We start from the raw sequence: 17940 nt of genomic DNA on the forward strand, positions 1-17940 counted from the left end.
GATTTCATCCCCCACAGCCCACCCGAGTGTTCCATTTCCACCTCCCAAATCCCAAACACCCCTCAGGAACGGGCAGTGCCACAGCCTGAACCCTGCTGTGTGTTTATTAAAACAAACCCCAGGCTGGGGAGGAGCAGCACGGAGCTGCTCAGCAGTCCCAGAGCCAGGGAAGAGCTGCAAATGCTCCTGGGGAAGGAGGAGAAATTTCCAAGTGAGGGTCAGGGAGACTCTGGGAGATAAAGAGGAAAGAACAAAGGGCTTAATGAGTGTTGTGGAGAAGGAAGGAGGCTTCAATTAGGAAGAGGTTAAACGAAGCAACAAAGCACTGCAGGCAGGCAGATGATGTTCTTGGTGAGCACAAATCCCTCCAAGATGGATCCAGACTAAGCTGGGCATGACCTGGATGCTGCTTTGGGAGGGAATTCAATGAGAGGCAGCAGCACTGGAGAGCAAAGCATCTCTAACAACTAACAGACTGGTGCCTTGCACACTGGGTCACTACAGTTACACACCTCAAAGCTCCCTCAGCCCCCTTTTCCTTTCATCAGCCCCCCCCCCCCCCCCCCCCCAACAGTTTCTTTTTTCACACCAGAATTGGCAGGCAGGCACTGGAGCCCCTAAAACAGGCAGGAGGATTCCAAAGGTTGGGGTGACACGAGTGGCAGAGCAGTGCCAGCACATCTTGGGGCTCAGCAGCTCCTATTTCTTTCTGCCTCCTCTCTCCTTGAGGGCCAGGTGGATCAGGGAGCCACTGGTCATGTTGTAGTAAGCCAGGGAGTTGGAATCCTTGATGAAGATGCCCTGAGGGGAGGAGAAAAGAAAGGGAAAAAAAAATCAAAACCAAGTCACCAAAGAAATCTCAGTGGTTTCTTCCCACAAAACCCCCAGAGAGATGAAACCCTCTCAGCTTTGCTCTCAGAAGGGGTGATGAGAGAGTAAAAAAACCTGGAAAGATGCCAGAGTATCCAAAGGTGGGCAGGGGAGGAGGTGGCTATGCTGGGAGTGATGCTGGACTACAAGCAACATACACTGAATACCTCTGCAAACACAGTCACCAAGTGGAGTAATTTATGCTCCACTCCTTTTTAGTTTTCCCCTTTAAAAATAAAACCAAAACCAAACCAACCCACTTGGTGCTTCCTTCCCAGCTAAGAGTTAACCCAGGATCTGCCCCCAGCTGAACTCCTGAGGAGGTCTAAGTGCCCAAAGTTCACTGCTTAGGCAGCAGGTTGTGGCTGTGCAGGCACGTGGCTGGAAACAAAGGATGAAAAGGGAACAGTGCTCCAGTCAAGAGTCAAATCTCTTTCCTTCTGCCATCTGGAAACAGCCTTCCCAGAGCTGCCAGGATTTGGGGGGGGATTCTCACAGAACACACGTGACAGAGCAGAAGGCTGCATTTAAATGGCAAAAAAAAAAAAAAAAAAAAAAAAGCCCAAACCAACAGCCAATAACCCAATTTCTCTGATTTCAGAGAAACCCATCAAGCTTTGGGGGCTCATCTGCAGCAGTGACAGTGAAGATGCCTTTGATGGCACCTCAGAAAGGCTGATCCTGCTGTCACAGAGAGGAGAAGCATTCCCTTTCCTCCTCACAAGCTCTCAGTAGGTTACACTACAACTTCTCCTTGGAGAAAGGTTTGGGTGTGAGAAAGCAGACACAACAAGCAGCACTTGAAGGGCTGACACCCACCTCGTACTGCAGCTTCTGCTTCCCAGCTGGCATCCCTGTGGCCTCGTGGATCTTCACCTTTATAACAGACACCTAAGAAAACCAGGAGAGCTTGCTCAGGGTGCTGCTCCACCAGCTCCCCCCGGGGGGGAGGGAAGAGCCAGAGTGTCACAGCTCCTGCCACACAGCTCAGCTGCTGCTCTCCAAGCAAAAAAACTTGGGAGTAAAACAAGGCAGGGGGGAAGGAGAGGGCAAGTTAATAAACCACATGCCTGGTCTGAGAGGGGCAGGGTAAACACCAACACTTGGCCATTCAGCTTCCATTCTGTCTTGTCCTGCATGTTGGGAACTTGGACTTTGACTGTGACCGGACCCTGGAGGAAACAAAGATAAGATCTGGGGTGGTGAGGAGGCTCAGGACATGCCAAAGGAGAAGCAGACATATTATTTATAGATACCCAGAGGCAGAGAAATTATTTGTTTTCAAAACAAGCCCCAGTATCTCCACTTCCCAGTGAACACACAGAAATGTGTTTGCCTCAACCCCGAGAAAGCTGCTTCACTGCTACCAAAATAAAACACTTGGTTGGATTCCTCCCTCTGTGTGCATCACACGTTCCCAGGATCAGAGAGTGAACCTAGGGAGTGTTAAAACAGGTGCCAGCTCCTCTGTGCAGATGTCCAGCACAACCCTTCAGCCTTCTTAAAGGACTTAAAACTCCAGCCAGGATGAGGGCTGTCCTGGGGAAGGTTGAGGTTGTTGTGGAACATATCACATTACCACACTATCATGCTGACACTGATATATTAAATCTCCTTGCAACTCCAGCTTAGTGCTGTCTTCTGCTTCAAAGCTCATTAGCAGCTCCTGCTTCTGCTCTGCATTACCTTCTTTACTCATTATGCTTCTTTACCTACTGCTCACCACCCTTAATTACAGCAGAGTGTGATCTCACTGCTGCACTCTGCCTGCTGCCACCCAGGGCAGCTCTCTTGGCTCAGGGGGAAGGGGGCACCTCCACCAGAACATAGAATCACAGAATCACAGAATGGGCTGGGTTGGAAGGGACCTCAGAGCTCATCAAGTCCAACCCTTGCTCCACTCCCCCCGTGGTTCCCAGCCCATGGCACTGAGTGCCACATCCAGGCTCTTTGGAAATATCTCCAGGGATGGAGAATCCACCCCTTCCCTGGGCAGCCCATTCCAATGCCTGATCACCCTCTCCAGAAAGAAATTCTTTCTCATGTCCAACCTAAACCTCCCCTGGCACAACTTGAGACCTCTTGTGCCCTCTTGTCTTGCTGAGAGTTGCCTGGGAAAAGAGCCCAACCCCCCCCTGGCTCCAACCTCCTTTCAGGGAGTTGGAGAGAGTGATGAGGTCTCCCCTGAGCCTCCTCTTCTCCAGCCTCAACACCCCCAGCTCCCTCAGCCCTTCCTCACAGGACTTGTGCTGGATCCCTTCCCAGCCTCCTTGCTCTTCTCTGGACCTGCTCCAGCACCTCAATCTCCTTCCTGAGCTGAGGGGCCCAGAACTGGACACAGGACTCAAGCTGTGGCCTCCCCAGGGCTGAGCACAGGGGCAGAATCCCTTCCCTGGACCTGCTGGCCACGCTGGTCCTGAGCCAGCCCAGGATGCCATTGGCCTTCTTGGCTACCTGGGCACACTGCTGGCTCCTCTTCAGCTTCCTGGCAATCCAGACTCCCAGCTCCCTTTCTGCCACTCTGTGCCCAGCCTGGAGCTCCCCATGGGGTTGTTGTGTTGAACCTCATCCCGTTGGGATCAGCCCAACTCTCCAGTCTGTCCAGGTCCCTCTGCAGAGCCCTCCTGCCTTCCAGCTGATCCACACTCCCCCCCCCAAGCTTGGTGTCATCTGTGAATTTGCTGCTAATAGACTCACTGTCCCATCTCTGTGCCCACCTCCTCTCCCTGCAGCCCCTCCAGGTGAGGGAGGGATGGAGAGCCCAGTGGGATCAGGGCCCTGGTGCTTCCCACCACCCAGCCAGCCCCCCCCAGACCTTGTTCCTTCGTAGGAATTCCTCCTCTGGGATCAGGCTGTCCTCACTCTTCAGTTTCTTGGAGACTGGTTCATCCTCCATGGGTGGAGGGGGGTGGACAGGAGGCATTGGGGCTGGGGAAGGAACTGGAGCCACGGGAGGTGCAGGAACAAATGCTGGGATGGGATAGAGGAGACACAAACCACAACCCAGTCATTCCCTGAGTGGTGAGCAGACATTCTCTCTCACATAAAAACTCTCCCAGCAGAGCCCTAAGGGCTGAAAACAAAATTCCCCAAAGCATGGAGGAAGTGAGCACGACCTGAGAGCAACACACAAACTTCAAGTGTGTGATCCTTGACAGGGGAAAAGAGTTCAGGAAAAGACACTGAGCAGCACAAGGGCTTCCTGAAGGTCTTGCAAAAAAGAAAGTGTTCTCAGTCTGGAACAGGGTGGTGCCATTTATAAAATTAAAAAAAAAAAAAGGAAGAACTGCTTTTTATATTCTGCTTTTCAACTGAAAAGCAAAAAATGCTAAGAAAGGGGCCAGACAACAGTTTTTCCTCCTGCAGCAACAATTTCTGTGACACCCAGTGAGCTGCTGGCAGTTCCTCTTTCCTGTGGTTCCTTTTGGATTCCCCTTTCCCTGGGGAGGCTCCCGGGGACAGACACAAGAGGATGAGACAGAATTCCCCATGTTTCAGGCTGCAGAAATCTGGAGCCCCAGAGCAAACTGCCAGGTAAATCCCATCAATCCCCCCCCAATTCCTAACAGAGGGATTTAGAGTCTGCAACCCCAATCCTAATCCCAATCCCACACCATTATCAGAGGATAAAAGCATAAAACCCTCCCCCCAGATTTACAGAGGGAATGAAGGAGGAGGAGTTACTGACCTGTGGGTACAATCATGGGTGGGGGGCGGGGGCTCATGATGGGAGGAGCAGAGGGGGGCATGGGGACCACGTTGATGCGTGGGGTGTGGATGATGGGGGGCATTGGGGTGGCTATGACTGAGCCTGGGGGCAAACGGACCACGGAGGTCATGGGGGGCCGAGGCATGACTGGAACTGCTGAGACAACAGCAGCACGGACAGGAGGAGGCATCTGGAGAGAGAAAAGGGGTAAAAGGCCTTAGCAGGGACCTGCAGAACACTTGGGAGGGATCAAAATCTCCAGAAAAACAACCTGGGTGACACACAGAGGGGTTCTGCTGGCCAGAGCCCAGCCAGAGCCTCCTTAACAGACTCAAGGGTTCTTCTTTCCCTCATCTATCAGAGCAAGCTTAATGATCACTTCCTTGCTCTGGGCATTCTCTCTCAGCTTTGCAACACATCAGGCAAGATTTTCTGTTACTTGTGTGATATGCACTTAGTTCTTTGGTGGCAACTTAACTTCTGAGCAGCAGTGGGTCAGAATGTAGCATATAAATCCAAAGAAAGCTGTTTTGTTTACTACTTTGCATGGAATTAACAGTATATGTTTTGGATTTTTGGAAGATTCTTAAAAATTCCTGTTGTAATGCTCTGCAGATTCCTTCAAAAATGTGGTTTCCATAACATTTATACCCTAGAAGTTTTTCTTATTAGTGCTGATGGTAGTAAATTTGACAGCTCTGCTCAGCAACAGGCAGGCAGCAGAACCCTTGGGGCAGGGCACTCACCTACCAACTTTTCTTACACCTAAAAAAAAAGTCCCACCCGTTTCTGTGTTGGCCACAACCCCCTCCCTCCAAGCTCTCTCCACCCAAGCTCTCCCTCTGCTGATCAAATGGTTCTGCTACCTCCAGGGCCGAAAAGCTCCACCTAAGTCTTATTTTCATCTTTTAACAGCAAATCCAACAGGGCTCTTCCCATTCATTAAATCATTTGGAAAGACAAAGTCACTCTAAAGCTGCTTCTAAAGCTGTTAATTAACCCTTGACCTCTCTCAGGACTGCCTCCTAATTAATCCCAGCTCTTGGGCACTCACAGTGGGGGGTCGAGGCACGGAGGTGATGGGCTGAGCGCTGGCTGGGGGGTTGGCTGCTGATGAAGGGGGAGGAGGCTGAGGGATTTCGTTGGGTTTGCTGGGCCCAATCTTCTCCTTGCTGTCATCTTCTGGCACCAGTCCCTTGGCCTTGTGGATAGCTTCAATTTGCTCTTGGAGAGTGATGTTGGCCTGAGCTGCTTGCTGTGTGCGGGCCATGCTGCCCGAGTGGCCATCCCAGGTCACCTGGGAGGGGACAAGGAGCCACAGAATCAGAGATCCTCAGGCTGGAAAAGATCTCCCAAAGATCCAGCCCACCAAAGCAGAGTTAACTCCAACCTGAGCTGCAAAAACTGAGAGAGCAGCTTTACAGTGAGACCAAAGACTTCCCTCTCTCCAAGTGTCAGTAATACCACAGGAAAGTGGGAGAAATCCCAGAGTTTCCACCCTACCTTCTCCTCTGGTTTCTGGATTTCTTCTTCACCAATTTTTTTCCCAATTGCAGTCTCTTCCACACCAAAGATGTCAGTCCTACGCTCTGCCAGCTGCTTCAGGCTGCTCTCAATATCCAAACCTGCAGGCAAGGAGAGAAACCCAGATCCCAGCTGACAGAATCCAAGCCAGATGTGATCACATCCCTTTTAATCAATCATCTTGGAAACTGGTTGGCACCTCGTGGCCAAGTGTGGCTCTTTTTATAGAATCACAGAATGGTTTGGGTTGGAAGGGAGCTCAGAGCTCATCTCCAACCCCCCTGCCATGCCCAGGGACATCTCTCATCCAACCCAGGATGCTCCAAGCCCCATCCAACCTGGGCTTGAACACCCCCAGGGAGGGGGCAGCCACAGCTCCTCTGGGCAGCCTGTGCCAGGGTCTCACCACTATTCAAGAATTTCTTCCTAAGACCCTGCCTAAACCTCTTCTCCTTCAGTTTAAATCCATTTCCCCTTCTATCACTGGACACTGATGAAAATTCCCTTTCCTTTTCCCCTTCTATCACTGGACACTGATGAAAATTCCCTTTCCATTTCCCCTTCTATCATTGGACACTGATGAAAATTCCCTTTCCTTTTCCCCTTCTATCACTGGACACTGATGAAAATTCCCTTTCCATTTCCCCTTCTATCATTGGACACTGATGAAAATTCCCTTTCCTTTTCCCCTTCTATCATTGGACACTGATGAAAATTCCCTCTGCAGCCTTCCTGTAGGTTCCCTTCAGGTGTTGGAAGGCAGCTCTGAGGTCCCCCTGGAGTCTTCTCCAGGCTGAACAATCCCAGCTCCTCAGCCTCTCCTCTCTTTTTTTAAGAAACAGAATGCAGCTGATGGCTGCTCAGCAGCAGTTAAACCTCTCTGCCTTGAAGTTTCCAGAAAGCATCAGAGAATCATTTGGGCTGAAAAAGACCTTCCAGATCATCCAGCCCAGCTCTTCCCAGGCCACCCCCACCCCCTGTCTCTCATCCCCACAACTCCAGGGCTTTGAACCCCCCCCCCAGGGATGATGGGGACTCCAGCCCTGCCCTGGGCAGCCTGGGCCAGGCCCTGACAACCCTTTTGGGGATGGAATTGTTCCTGCTCAAATCTAAACTTCCCCTGGCACAACTTGAGGCTACTTCCTCTTGTCTTACTGCTTGATCCTTGGGAGATGAGCCCAACCCTCCCCTGACACTCAGGCAGATTGTTACATTTAACAGCCCTTATCTTGGGAGCTGGAGGGAGTGAGGGGGAGTTGCAAAGAGCTCAGCTAGAAACCAGGCTTTGCAAGCTGTGCCAGGGGCTGGAGCTGACCTGGAGCATAGACCTCATCATCACTCTGCTTTTCCCGGATGGATCTGTCCCTCTGCTCCAGCCAACGAGGGTCCAGCAGCCCAATCCTCATGTGTTCTTGCATTTTACTGGCAGGAATTTTCTCTCCGGTGATGGGAGAAACGAGATACTCATCAGGAGCTGGGGCAGGTGGTAATGGTTTGGAAGCTGGAAAAAAAAAAAAAACCAAAACAAAACCAGACTGTTAAGAAAAAACACAGCAGAGGAGAGGCAGCCTTGAAAGAAATGGTTTGGTGATGGGGCAGGATGAAAGGAGTTTTCTTCACCAGCTGGATTTACCTTTGGGATCGTAATCTTTCCGCACAATGACCTGATCTGGAGTGGGAGGCAGAGGTGGTGGCATTGGGGTTTCTGGAGGTGGAGGAACCTTCTGACCTTCATCTTCATCATCTGAGCCCTTATTTAAGGGGAAAAAAAAAAATCACAACCAAGTTTCTGTAGTCAAATATCACCTCAGAAAGGCATAAAAATCCTATTTAGAGCTGGAAGAAGGGGTTACACGGCTCCAGAGCACAGGAATTCTTTTGCCCCTGGTGGCTTTGCTCCTCTGGTTCCTTCTGAATAATCACAAATTCAGAGGCCCCAAAAGAGGAAGCAAGGACTCCTCAGCATCCACATGACCACAGCACAGCACACAGGGGCTTATGGTTAACCCAGCTCTTGTTCCTTGTTATCAGAACAAGTGGGCAGAGGAAGAGTCCAAAATGAGTCAGCTTCCAGTGCTGGAGGCTTGGTGCAAAGGAAAGCTCCAAAGGTTTGATCACAGAAATATAAAATCCATACCATTAGGTGACAAATTGGATGGATTTCTCTCTTGGAAATTGTATTCTCATGGAAAATGTTAGAAATACCTTAAATTCCAAACCTCCTCCAGGTTGTTTGGAAATACTATTAGAAGGAAATCTCATTTCCTCAAGAAACCGAGGAACTTCTTAAGAGTGGAAACGAAGGGCATCCTAAACCAACTTTATGGGACCAAAAGCTGCTCCTTTGGGCCAGTTACCTCATCCATATCCTGCACTTGTGTGTCTTGATCAAGCTGGGCTGGGGGCTCATCTGTTTTCTCTTGCTTTTCATCTTCCTCATCTGACTCCACTTCCATCTCCACCTCTTCACTTTCTCCAAACTTCTCATAACGCTCCTGGATCAGGATTCGAGCTCCCAGCTCTTCTGGAGTGGTGGGAGGAGGGAAATTCCCTACAAAGCAGACAACAGAGCTGTTGTTTCTCTCTCTCATTTTGTTGCCCAGTGCAGAGACAGCAGTAAGAATTTCTTGAATAAAAAGCAGTTTCTCTACAAAGCTGTAACATCAAAGTGACCTGGGAGCCAAGCTGAAGGGAAGAGGTGGAATCAGCACCCGACACGTGAAGATTCCAGAGGTGAAAGCACCTCCAGAAAGTGGGACAAGTCCCACTGTCCTGGTGGAAATGGACAAGAGGACATTTGTGCAGTCCTGGCCTTAGTGCAAGGAGAATTTTACTGAGCCAGAAAACCCCAGCCCTGCACACTGTCCCTGGAAGTCTTTCCCTTTTATCTGTGCAGGATATTCAGCTGTAAATCCCAAATGTCTGTCTAAAAAGGGCATCTGAGGACACAGCCCCTCCTCACAGGCAGCACTTTCACCCAGATCTCAGCTCCTGAACATCAGTACCTTGCTCATTGGGCTGGAAGTCAACAGTTTCCACCACCACAAAGTCATGCCAATCAATCTGGGCATAAGCAACACGCTCCTTTTCCTTCTCCTCCTCTTCCTTCTTTCTCTCCCGCTCCTGGAATTTTGCCCATTCCACTCTGTAATACACCTGGGAGGGCAGATGGAGAGCAAACACCCCATGTCAGACAGGGAACACATCCCAGCATCCCACAGCCAAGGCTTTCAGGGCAGTGACACCTGCAGGGGCCTGGCACGACACAGAAATATTTGTATTTCATTTAGAAATGAGAGGTGTAGAGAAAAGATCCTGCACCAGCTTTGTAAAGTGCTTTTCTTTTTTGTTTTTTTAAGCTGGAACTGCAGAAGAGGTGAGCCAAGATCAAGCCTCTCCAGGTAAACCCTGACTTAGGGTGAGGATTCACAGCCAACAAGTCAGCAGCACTTTACCACAGCCCCATAATGTCACCATCCCAAGGTAAAAGCCATCTCTGTGACAACTGCACAAGTCAGAGGACTAAGGAAGAGCTTGGGACGACTGGAGGTGACTGAGGAGTGGCAGTGAAGTTGCCTGAGGGAAACATTCCACTCCATGAAGGGCTTGGGAATGGGGTTGTGCAGTCTCTGTGCCTCAGTGCCCCCCCAGGCTGGGCACCCTGTGCTCAACTGACTGCCTGGAGAGAAGGTTTTTTATTCCCTGTACATTTGAATTTGCTGCAAGTCAAAAACATGCAAAGAGAGAGAATTCCACACATCACTGCAATGCTTCAGCAATTCTGCACCTGCCATACCTGATCTAGGACTTCCTTGGGGTTCTCAGCCTCTTTCTTGAGCTTGAGGAGCAAGCCTTTGGGTGGGATCAGGATCTGCAAGGTATGTCACATGACAATTGGTGACCACCTCAGGAAAACTGACATTACCAAGGTGAAACATCTCTGAAGCCAGCCAGGCTTCCCCCCTGCTCCTTCTGAACTGGACCCAGTTTGGGGCTCCCCAGTTCCAGGGGGACAGGGATCTGCTGGGAAGAGGCCAAGGGAGGAGGATGAAGGGACTTGAGCATCTCTGCTGTGAGACTGAGAGCCCTGGAGAAAAGAAGGCTGAGAGGGGACCTCAGGAATGTCCCTCAATATCTGAGGGGTGTGGGGCAAGAGGAAGGGGCCAATCTGTTCCCAGTGGTGCCCAGTAACAGGCCAAGGGATACTGGGCTGAAGGAAGAACACGGGAAGTTCCAACTCAAAGCCTCTTTCAAAGCAATCATTCCCTTCCCACACTCCTAAAACCATCAGCAGACCCTCGGGGGCTACATCCCATTTACTCTGTTGCACCTTTCTGATCACTTGCCTCATGGTTTGTGAGGTTTCTAATTTATACATTGGTTTATAATAACATATATAACATATACATGGTTTATAATTTATACATTCCCAAACCATCATCACTCCTGACCCTCCCCACTTAACCCCTGTGGTTTTTACCTCCCTTCCAACAGCACCTGACACATTTAGTAGCAGCTTGCTGTGCTCAGAGCTGCCAAACCTCCTCCAGATATTCACTCAGAGCACTGAAAGGGGGGCAAGGCCTCACAAACCTTCCAAACCCCACCCTGCAGCACTCAGGTGATTGCTCCCCCCCTTCAGGTACCTTTGTGTACTGCTCGACCAGCTTAGTGAAGTAGTTGAAGAGGCTGTGCTGGGGACGTAGGAAGTCAAACTGGTAATTCCTCTGCTCCTTCTGCATCAGCTGGGTGAGGAACTGGCGGCCGTTGCGAGCCACAAACTGAGCAGTCAGCTTCACCACATCCAGGTCGAAGGCGGAGATGGAGGGAGGATCCGCGATGAACTCGAACTCTGGAGGGGGCTCCTTGGGAACCACAGTCTCCTGGATCACCTGGGCCTGCACCTGCAGGGCAAGGAGTTGGGAACAAACCCTCAGGAGAAGCTGGGAACAAACCCTAAGAAGTTGGGAACAAACCCTCAGAAGCTGGGAACAAACCTTCAGGAGAATTTGGGAACAAATCCTCAGGAGAAGCTAAGAACAAACCCTCAGAAGTTGGGAACAAACCCTCAGGAGAAGCTGGGAACAAACCCTCAGAAGTTGGGAACAAACCCTCAGGAGAAGCTGGGAACAAACCTTCGAGAGAAGCTGGGAACAAACCTTCAGGAGAAGTTGGGAACAAACCCTAAGAAGTTGGGAACAAACCTTCAGGAGAAGCTGGGAACAAACCTTCGGGAGAAGTTGGGAACAAACCCTCAGGAGAAGGTAGGAACAAACCTTCAGGAGAAGCTGGGAACAAATCCTCAGGAGAAGCTAAGAACAAACCCTCAGAAGTTGGGAACAAACCCTCAGGAGAAGCTGGGAACAAACCCTAAAAAGTTGGGAACAAACCTTCAGAAGCTGGGAACAAACACTAAGAAGTTGGAAACACACCTTCAGGAGAAGCTGGGAACAAACTTTCAGAAGAAGCTGGGAACAAACCCTCAGGAGAAGTTGGGAACAAACCCTCAGGAGAAGCTGGGAACAAACCCTCAGGAGAAGCTGGGAACAAACCTTCAGGAGAAGTTGGGAACAAACCCTCAGGAGAAGCTGGGAACAAACCCTAAGAAGTTGGGAACAAACCCTCAGGAGAAGTTGGGAACAAACCTTCAGAAGTTGGGAACAAACCCTCAGGAGAAGTTGGGAACAAACCCTCAGAAGTTGGGAACAAACCCTCAGGAGAAGCTGGGAACAAACCCTCAGAAGTTGGGAACAAACCCTCAGAAGTTGGGAACAAACCTTCAGGAGAAGTTGGGAACAAACCCTCAGAAGTTGGGAACAAACCCTCAGAAGTTGGGAACAAACCCTCAGGAGAAGCTGGGAACAAACCTTCAGAAGCAGCTGGAAACAAACCCTCAGGAGAAGTTGGGAACAAACCTTCAGAAGAAGCTAAGAACAAACCTTCAGGAGAAGCTGGGAACAAACCCTCAGAAGTTGGGAACAAACCCTCAGGAGAAGCTGGGGCTCCCTGCTGAGGGAATGGGCAGCAGGGTTGGTGTGCCAGCAGCTGGAAGGAAACGTGTAGGGAATGGGGATGGGAGTTCAGGGCTCTGGAAAGGAAATGTTCCTGCAACAGCTGGTTAGGGATGAGCAGGATCAGGAAACAGGGATCCCTAAAGGAGGGAGCCAGGTCGGAGGAATCCTGGATGGAGCAGCCTCTGAAAGCTGATGGAATCTCAGATGGAATCTCAGACACCTCACTGCAGACACAGCATCCTGGTGACCACCTCAGGAAAACTGACATTACCAAGGTGAAACATCTCTGAACCCAGCCAGGCTTCCCCCCTGCTCCTTCTGAACTGGACCCAGTTTGGGGCTCCCCAGTTCCAGGGGGACAGGGATCTGCTGGGAAGAGGCCAAGGGAGGAGGATGAAGGGACTTGAGCATCTCTGCTGTGAGACTGAGAGCCCTGGAGAAAAGAAGGCTGAGAGGGGACCTCAGGAATGTCCCTCAATATCTGAGGGGTGTGGGGCAAGAGGAAGGGGCCAATCTCTTCCCAGTGGTGCCCAGTAACAGGCCAAGGGATACTGGGCTGAAGGAAGAACACGGGAAGTTCCAGCTCAACCTGAGGAGAAACTTCCTGACTGGGAGGGTGAGGGAGCCCTGGCCCAGGCTGCCCAGAGAGGTTCTGGAGTCTCCTTCTCTGGAGCCTTTCCAACCCCCCCTGGATGTGTTCCTGGGTGCCCTGCCCTGGGGGATCCTGCTGGGGCAGGGGGTTGGATGGGATGAGCTCCAGAGGTCCCTCCCAACCCCTGGCATTCTTGGATTCTGTGACATGGGGGAATTACTTTGCACTGTCCTTTTCACCCAGTTTTGACCCCAGCAGAGATCTTGTGATGAAGGAATGTGCATTGGGTTTGACTGGTTGGCTTGAACTGAGCTGAAATTCTTTGTGTTGTGTCCTCTCTGGGGCCTTGGGCTGAGCCTGGGGTGGGGGTTCCCAAGCAGAGATCCCATTCTGTGATCCTCCAGGATACAGAGCAACTGGAAAGCTGTGGGAAGCCTGGACAAGGCAGTGCCCTTAGCTCAAGGCACAGCCACACAAGATCAGCAACGTTCTGCACTCCAGGCCTGGAGGGGAAGTTGATCCTTCTGGCAGAAAAAAAAGGAAATGTTTCTGCATCCAGGCTGAACCCCAAGGGATTTCCTTGCCAGGGAAGGAATCCTGAACTCCCAGCTGCAGCACCACATCAGTCCAAACAGCAGCAAAGCAGAAAAAAATCCAAGAGTATCAGAGTTTCACACAGAAACTTGAGTTGTCAGCAAGCAGGGGGATGCACCTGCACCAAAACCCCACATCCCAACCACTCAGCTCCAACCCCCTGACTGCTGTTGGTGTTTTTGCCACCTGATTTTTGCCTCCTGCCTCACCTCACATCACACAGGGAGTCAGGAAGGAGCACAGGAAGGAGCACACTTACCTTCTGGGGAAGCTGCTGCTGAGCACTTTGCTGCTGCTGCATGACCTTGGGGATGGCAGCTGAGGGCTCCTGGGCTTTGCCCTCTTTGAACTCACTGACTTTGTGTCTGTAGTAGGCATGGTAGGGGTCGTTGGGGTTCAAGAAATTGAATTTGGGGTTATTTATTTCATTCTGACGAATTCGAGCTTCAAATTCTGGACCATTTCTGGAGAGGAAAAAAAAAAAAAAAAAACCAAAAACCAGAAATTTAGCTGAATGGCATCAGCTCAAGTGTTTTAAATTAGAGTCACAGAAAAGAGCCTGAAAATTTAATTATCAGAATCACAGAAAAAAAAAAACCAACACATCTCCAAACACCACATCTAAAGGACCCTGAAACACCTCCAGGAATGGGGATTCCACCACCATCCCAGTGTCTCACCCCTCTTCCTGGGAAAACCTTTTTCCTAATGTCCAAAGTTGTAGCTGGAAGCCATCCCCTCCTGTTCTGTCACTGATATCCTGTGGGAAGGATCAGCACCAATCCCCCCACAAGGTCCTTGCAGGGAGATGAAGTCTCCCCTCAGCCTCCTCTTCCTCCAACTGAAGTTTTCTTCTTAGGGATTTAGATTGGATGTTAGGGAAAAGTTCTTTCCCATCAGGGTGGTGGAACAAGGGTTGCCCAGGGAGGTGGTTGAGGCCCCATCCCTGGAGATATTCAAGGTGAGGCTTGAGGAGCACCCTGAGGGAGCTGAGGGTCCCTGCTGAGTGCAGGGGTTGGACTGGGTGAGCTCTGGAGGTCCCTTCCAACCCAAATCCCTCTGTGATTCCAGGATTCTAAGTGCTGGTGTCTGTTTCTTTCCTAGCAAGATGAACCAACCCCCTCAGCAGACAATTTCCTCCATGGAAGGAGTTTCCCAGCAGCCAAATAAAGTCATTTGCCTTATCACAGAATCCTAGAATGGGCTGGGTTGGAAGGGACCTCAGAGCTCATCAAGTCCAACCCTTGCTCCACTCCCCCCGTGGTTCCCAGCCCATGGCACTGAGTGCCACATCCAGGCTCTTTGGAAATATCTCCAGGGATGGAGAATCCACCCCTTCCCTGGGCAGCCCATTCCAATGCCTGATCACCCCCTCTGCAAAGAATTCTTTCCTAATATCCAACCTAAACCTCCCCTGGCAGAGCTGAAGCTCTGCCAGGGGAGGTTTAGGTTGGATATTAGGAAAAAATTCTTTAGTCCATGCCCTCTTGTCCCACTGATATCTGCCCAACCCCCCCCTGGCTCCAACCTCCTTTCAGGGAGTTGGAGAGAGTGATGAGGTCTCCCCTGAGCCTCCTCTTCTCCAGCCTCAACACCCCCAGCTCCCTCAGCCCTTCCTCACAGGACTTGTGCTGGATCCCTTCCCAGCCTCCTTGCTCTTCTCTGGACCTGCTCCAGCACCTCAATCTCCTTCCTGAGCTGAGGGGCCCAGAACTGGACACAGGACTCAAGCTGTGGCCTCACCAGGGTGCCACAGCCTCACTGGGCCAGACACAAACAAGAGATTTTTTTACTGGATTGGACAACTCCTCACTGGGTCCATTTGATTTGTTCTTTCAGAGCTGGCAGGAGCAGTTAAAGGACCAGAGAGTTCATCCAAGGAAAGAAGCAGCCCCTGGAGCACCATATTCCAGAGAGCCCTGAGTTTTATTCCAGAAAAAGCAGAGCAGCTGCAGTTCAGAGCTGCTGCACCCACCTCCCTCAGATGTTCTCCAGGCACCTCCAAGCTTGGCTGAGCCTCCAAACAAGGAGAGTTTGGAGAGGATCAACACAGAGGATCAACACAGAGGATCAACACAGCCCCTTCCCCCTTTCCCAGAAGGAAGGCAGAGCTTCCATCAGCAGATGAGAGGGGAGAACACAACCTTTGGGAAGTGTCTGGGAGGGCAGGCAGCATGGAGCCTGTGAAGGTGCCAGCAAGAGAGGGGACTGAGCTCCTGTGCCACTGCTGAGACCTCCTGGGGAGGTGACACAGCCACAAACATCAACAGCCAAGGCCTGGCTGGCACTCGAGGGGGGTGTCAGGCAACTGAAGGAGGAACTGTGTTGATTATCACAGGGTTTGGAGCAAAAAAAACTGAGGGAAAATATTGTTTCTTTTCCAGTCTCACTGGGAAAAACTCAATCCTTAAAAACCTGCAGGTAAAGTCCCAGGATTGCTGCACCCTGGGGCTTCACAGACATCAGCAGGGGACAGAGGGTGACACCCCAGGGGACAGAGGGTGACACCCCTGTCACTCACCTGGCTACAAAGCTAGCAGTCTTGTCAACAATATTCCTGACTTCTGGAGGAGGGTAAATAATTCCAACCACAGGCTTGGCTGGTGCTGCTTCCTCTTTGGGTTCCTCTTCTGCCTGTAAGGAAAATGGAAATACAGGAATCTGGACATGGTCCTGTGTGCTGCTGCCTCACAGCTGCTCCCCAGGAGACACCTTCCAGCTGCAAACCCAGCCTGGGTTTATTTTCAGGTGGTTTGGAGTTGGAAAATTCATCTCCCTTCCTTCCCAACTTCCTTGTGTCCATCAGGAGTAACAACCCTGCCCCCTGCTCTGCACTAAAAAGCCTTCTGTAGGAATTCAGTGTCCTCCTCCTCAGCCCCCAAAACCACTGCATTTTTTTTTAATTAATTTAATTAATTTAACTAATTTAATTTAATTTAATTTAATTATTTTTATAATTATTTTTATAATTATTTTATTTTTTTATAATATATTTAATTTAATTAATTTAATTTAATTAATTTAATTAATTTTTAATTTAATTTTTTTAACACAAAGATTTGGTTTAACAACCTGAATCACCCATCCCACAAACAAATTCCTCAGCCTGTGTTTGTCTGCACCCAGAGCAGGAGCAGGCACAGGAGAGAAGGGGAAAGGCCCTTCCCTGGGAACCAAAACACAGCCTCAGCCTTGACCCCCAGGCTTGGGAATGCTCCAAGAGGAATGCCTGGAACACCACCCTGAGGAATATCTGGGCATGGCTAAAACACCTCTGGGAGCTGAGAAAAGCCCCCCCTGGGCTTACAAGGGGCTCAATTCTGAAAGACTTAGCAAGAAAACATTGCTTTTAATCCTGCTGTGACTGCATCAGAAGCAGAGCAAAACTCTGCAAGGGCTTTTTTTCCCCCATGAAACCAGCAGCTGCTCCGTGCAGGATATTAAGGATGTCTCTCCCTTTCCCTCCCCAGACAACTTTCACAAGAAAAGCTGCTATAGAAGGGAAGAGCTCTTTGGGAAACGTTTAGGGTTTAGAATTTTAAGGGGGACAGGCAGGGAAGTGTTAGGAAACTCACTGCCTCTGCAAAACCCACGGGGACTTCAAGGCACAGAACACCCCCAGATCAAACCCAGCCTTAATAAAACCCTATTAAGAGAAAGGCCCCACAAATGTTCTTTGTTTTCATACCCACTCCCTCCCAACAACACCCCGAGGAGCTGAATTATAAGGCAAACCCAGCCCTGGGAGACTTTCCCCTCCCTGGTGTGTTGCTGAGCTAACTTCTGGGCATGGAACTCCCTGCAGTTTATTTTTTTTTGGGGGGTTTCCTTCTCACTGTGGCAGCTACACCAAAAGACCCCGGATTTTCAGTCAGATCCCCTCCCTCCTCTGGGCTGCCACACGGTTTGCCTGCTCACCCCCCAAGGGTGCTCATCCTCCAAGGCCTCCCCTCCCCTTTCCCCCTTCCCTCAGCGATCCCTTTTTCCTCAGCGATCCCTTTTTCCTCAGCGATCCCCTCCCTCTCAGCTTTCCCCCCCCGTTTCCTCAGCCTTTCTCCTTTCCTAAGGGATCCCTCCTTCCTCGGCTTTCCTCCCCCTTTCCTCATCGATTCCCCCCCTTTCCTCAGCGATTTCCCCCTATTCCTCAGCTTTTCCCCCTTCCTTCAGCGCTACCCCTTCCCCCCCCCCCCCTCCAGACCTCCCCCCTCCCCGCCTCAGCGCGGCCCGCACCGGTTTGCTCTCAGCAGGGGGAGGCGCTGGCTGCGCCGGAGCCATGGCTTGCACGGGCCCGGCCGGCATGGTGCTCGCTGGTAGCGGGGAGGGGGTGAGGAAGGGAGGGAGGGAAGCGCTTTCCCCAGCGGAGCCGCTCCGGGAGCTGAGGAGGCGGCAGCAGCGGAGCCGAGGGACAAAATGGCGGCCGCGGGCCCCGAACTGCGCAAGCGGGCCGGAAGTGACGGCAGCGCCACCACGGCGCGTGCGCATCGGGCGGTACCATCGGCGGCCCCAGGGGAGGGGGGGCACGGAGCGAACCACTGCGGGGGCGGAGCCAATAGGGGGCGTGGTTACCTAAAGGGGCGTGGCCATGGGGGGCGTGGTTGTACAAGGAGCGCGTTTGTGGGGGCGTGGCTATATAAGGG

At 51.2% G+C, this 17940-nt stretch overlaps 1 protein-coding gene across 1 annotated transcript; it reads right to left on the reverse strand.

Moving 5' to 3' along the window:
* Positions 1–86: 86 nt before the first annotated feature.
* SF3A1 (splicing factor 3a subunit 1) lies at positions 87–17745 on the reverse strand. The gene is made up of 16 exons (XM_071762810.1): positions 17534–17745; positions 15825–15937; positions 13563–13767; positions 10750–11007; positions 9900–9974; positions 9109–9259; positions 8461–8654; positions 7737–7854; positions 7419–7604; positions 6083–6204; positions 5634–5876; positions 4559–4769; positions 3686–3840; positions 1941–2042; positions 1690–1761; positions 87–801 (listed from the first exon to the last, which is right to left on the reverse strand). Exons 1-16 carry the CDS (start codon positions 17600–17602, stop codon positions 700–702), a joined length of 2376 nt encoding a protein of 791 aa, XP_071618911.1. The 5' UTR covers positions 17603–17745; the 3' UTR covers positions 87–699.
* Positions 17746–17940: the final 195 nt, after the last annotated feature.

Source organism: Heliangelus exortis, chromosome 19, assembly GCF_036169615.1.
Source record: "Heliangelus exortis chromosome 19, bHelExo1.hap1, whole genome shotgun sequence".
NCBI lineage: Eukaryota > Metazoa > Chordata > Aves > Apodiformes > Trochilidae > Heliangelus > Heliangelus exortis.

Excerpts from the sequence above, each read along its gene's own strand:
- SF3A1 (XM_071762810.1), bottom strand. The coding sequence starts at position 17,602 with ATGCCGGCCGGGCCCGTGCAAGCCATGGCTCCGGCGCAGCCAGCGCCT. Across the intron at positions 11,008-13,562 it reads AGCAGCAGCTTCCCCAGAAG|GTGCAGGCCCAGGTGATCCA; the intron begins GTAAGTGTGCTC and ends CTTGCCCTGCAG. Across the intron at positions 5,877-6,082 it reads TCCAGAAACCAGAGGAGAAG|GTGACCTGGGATGGCCACTC; the intron begins GTAGGGTGGAAA and ends GTCCCCTCCCAG.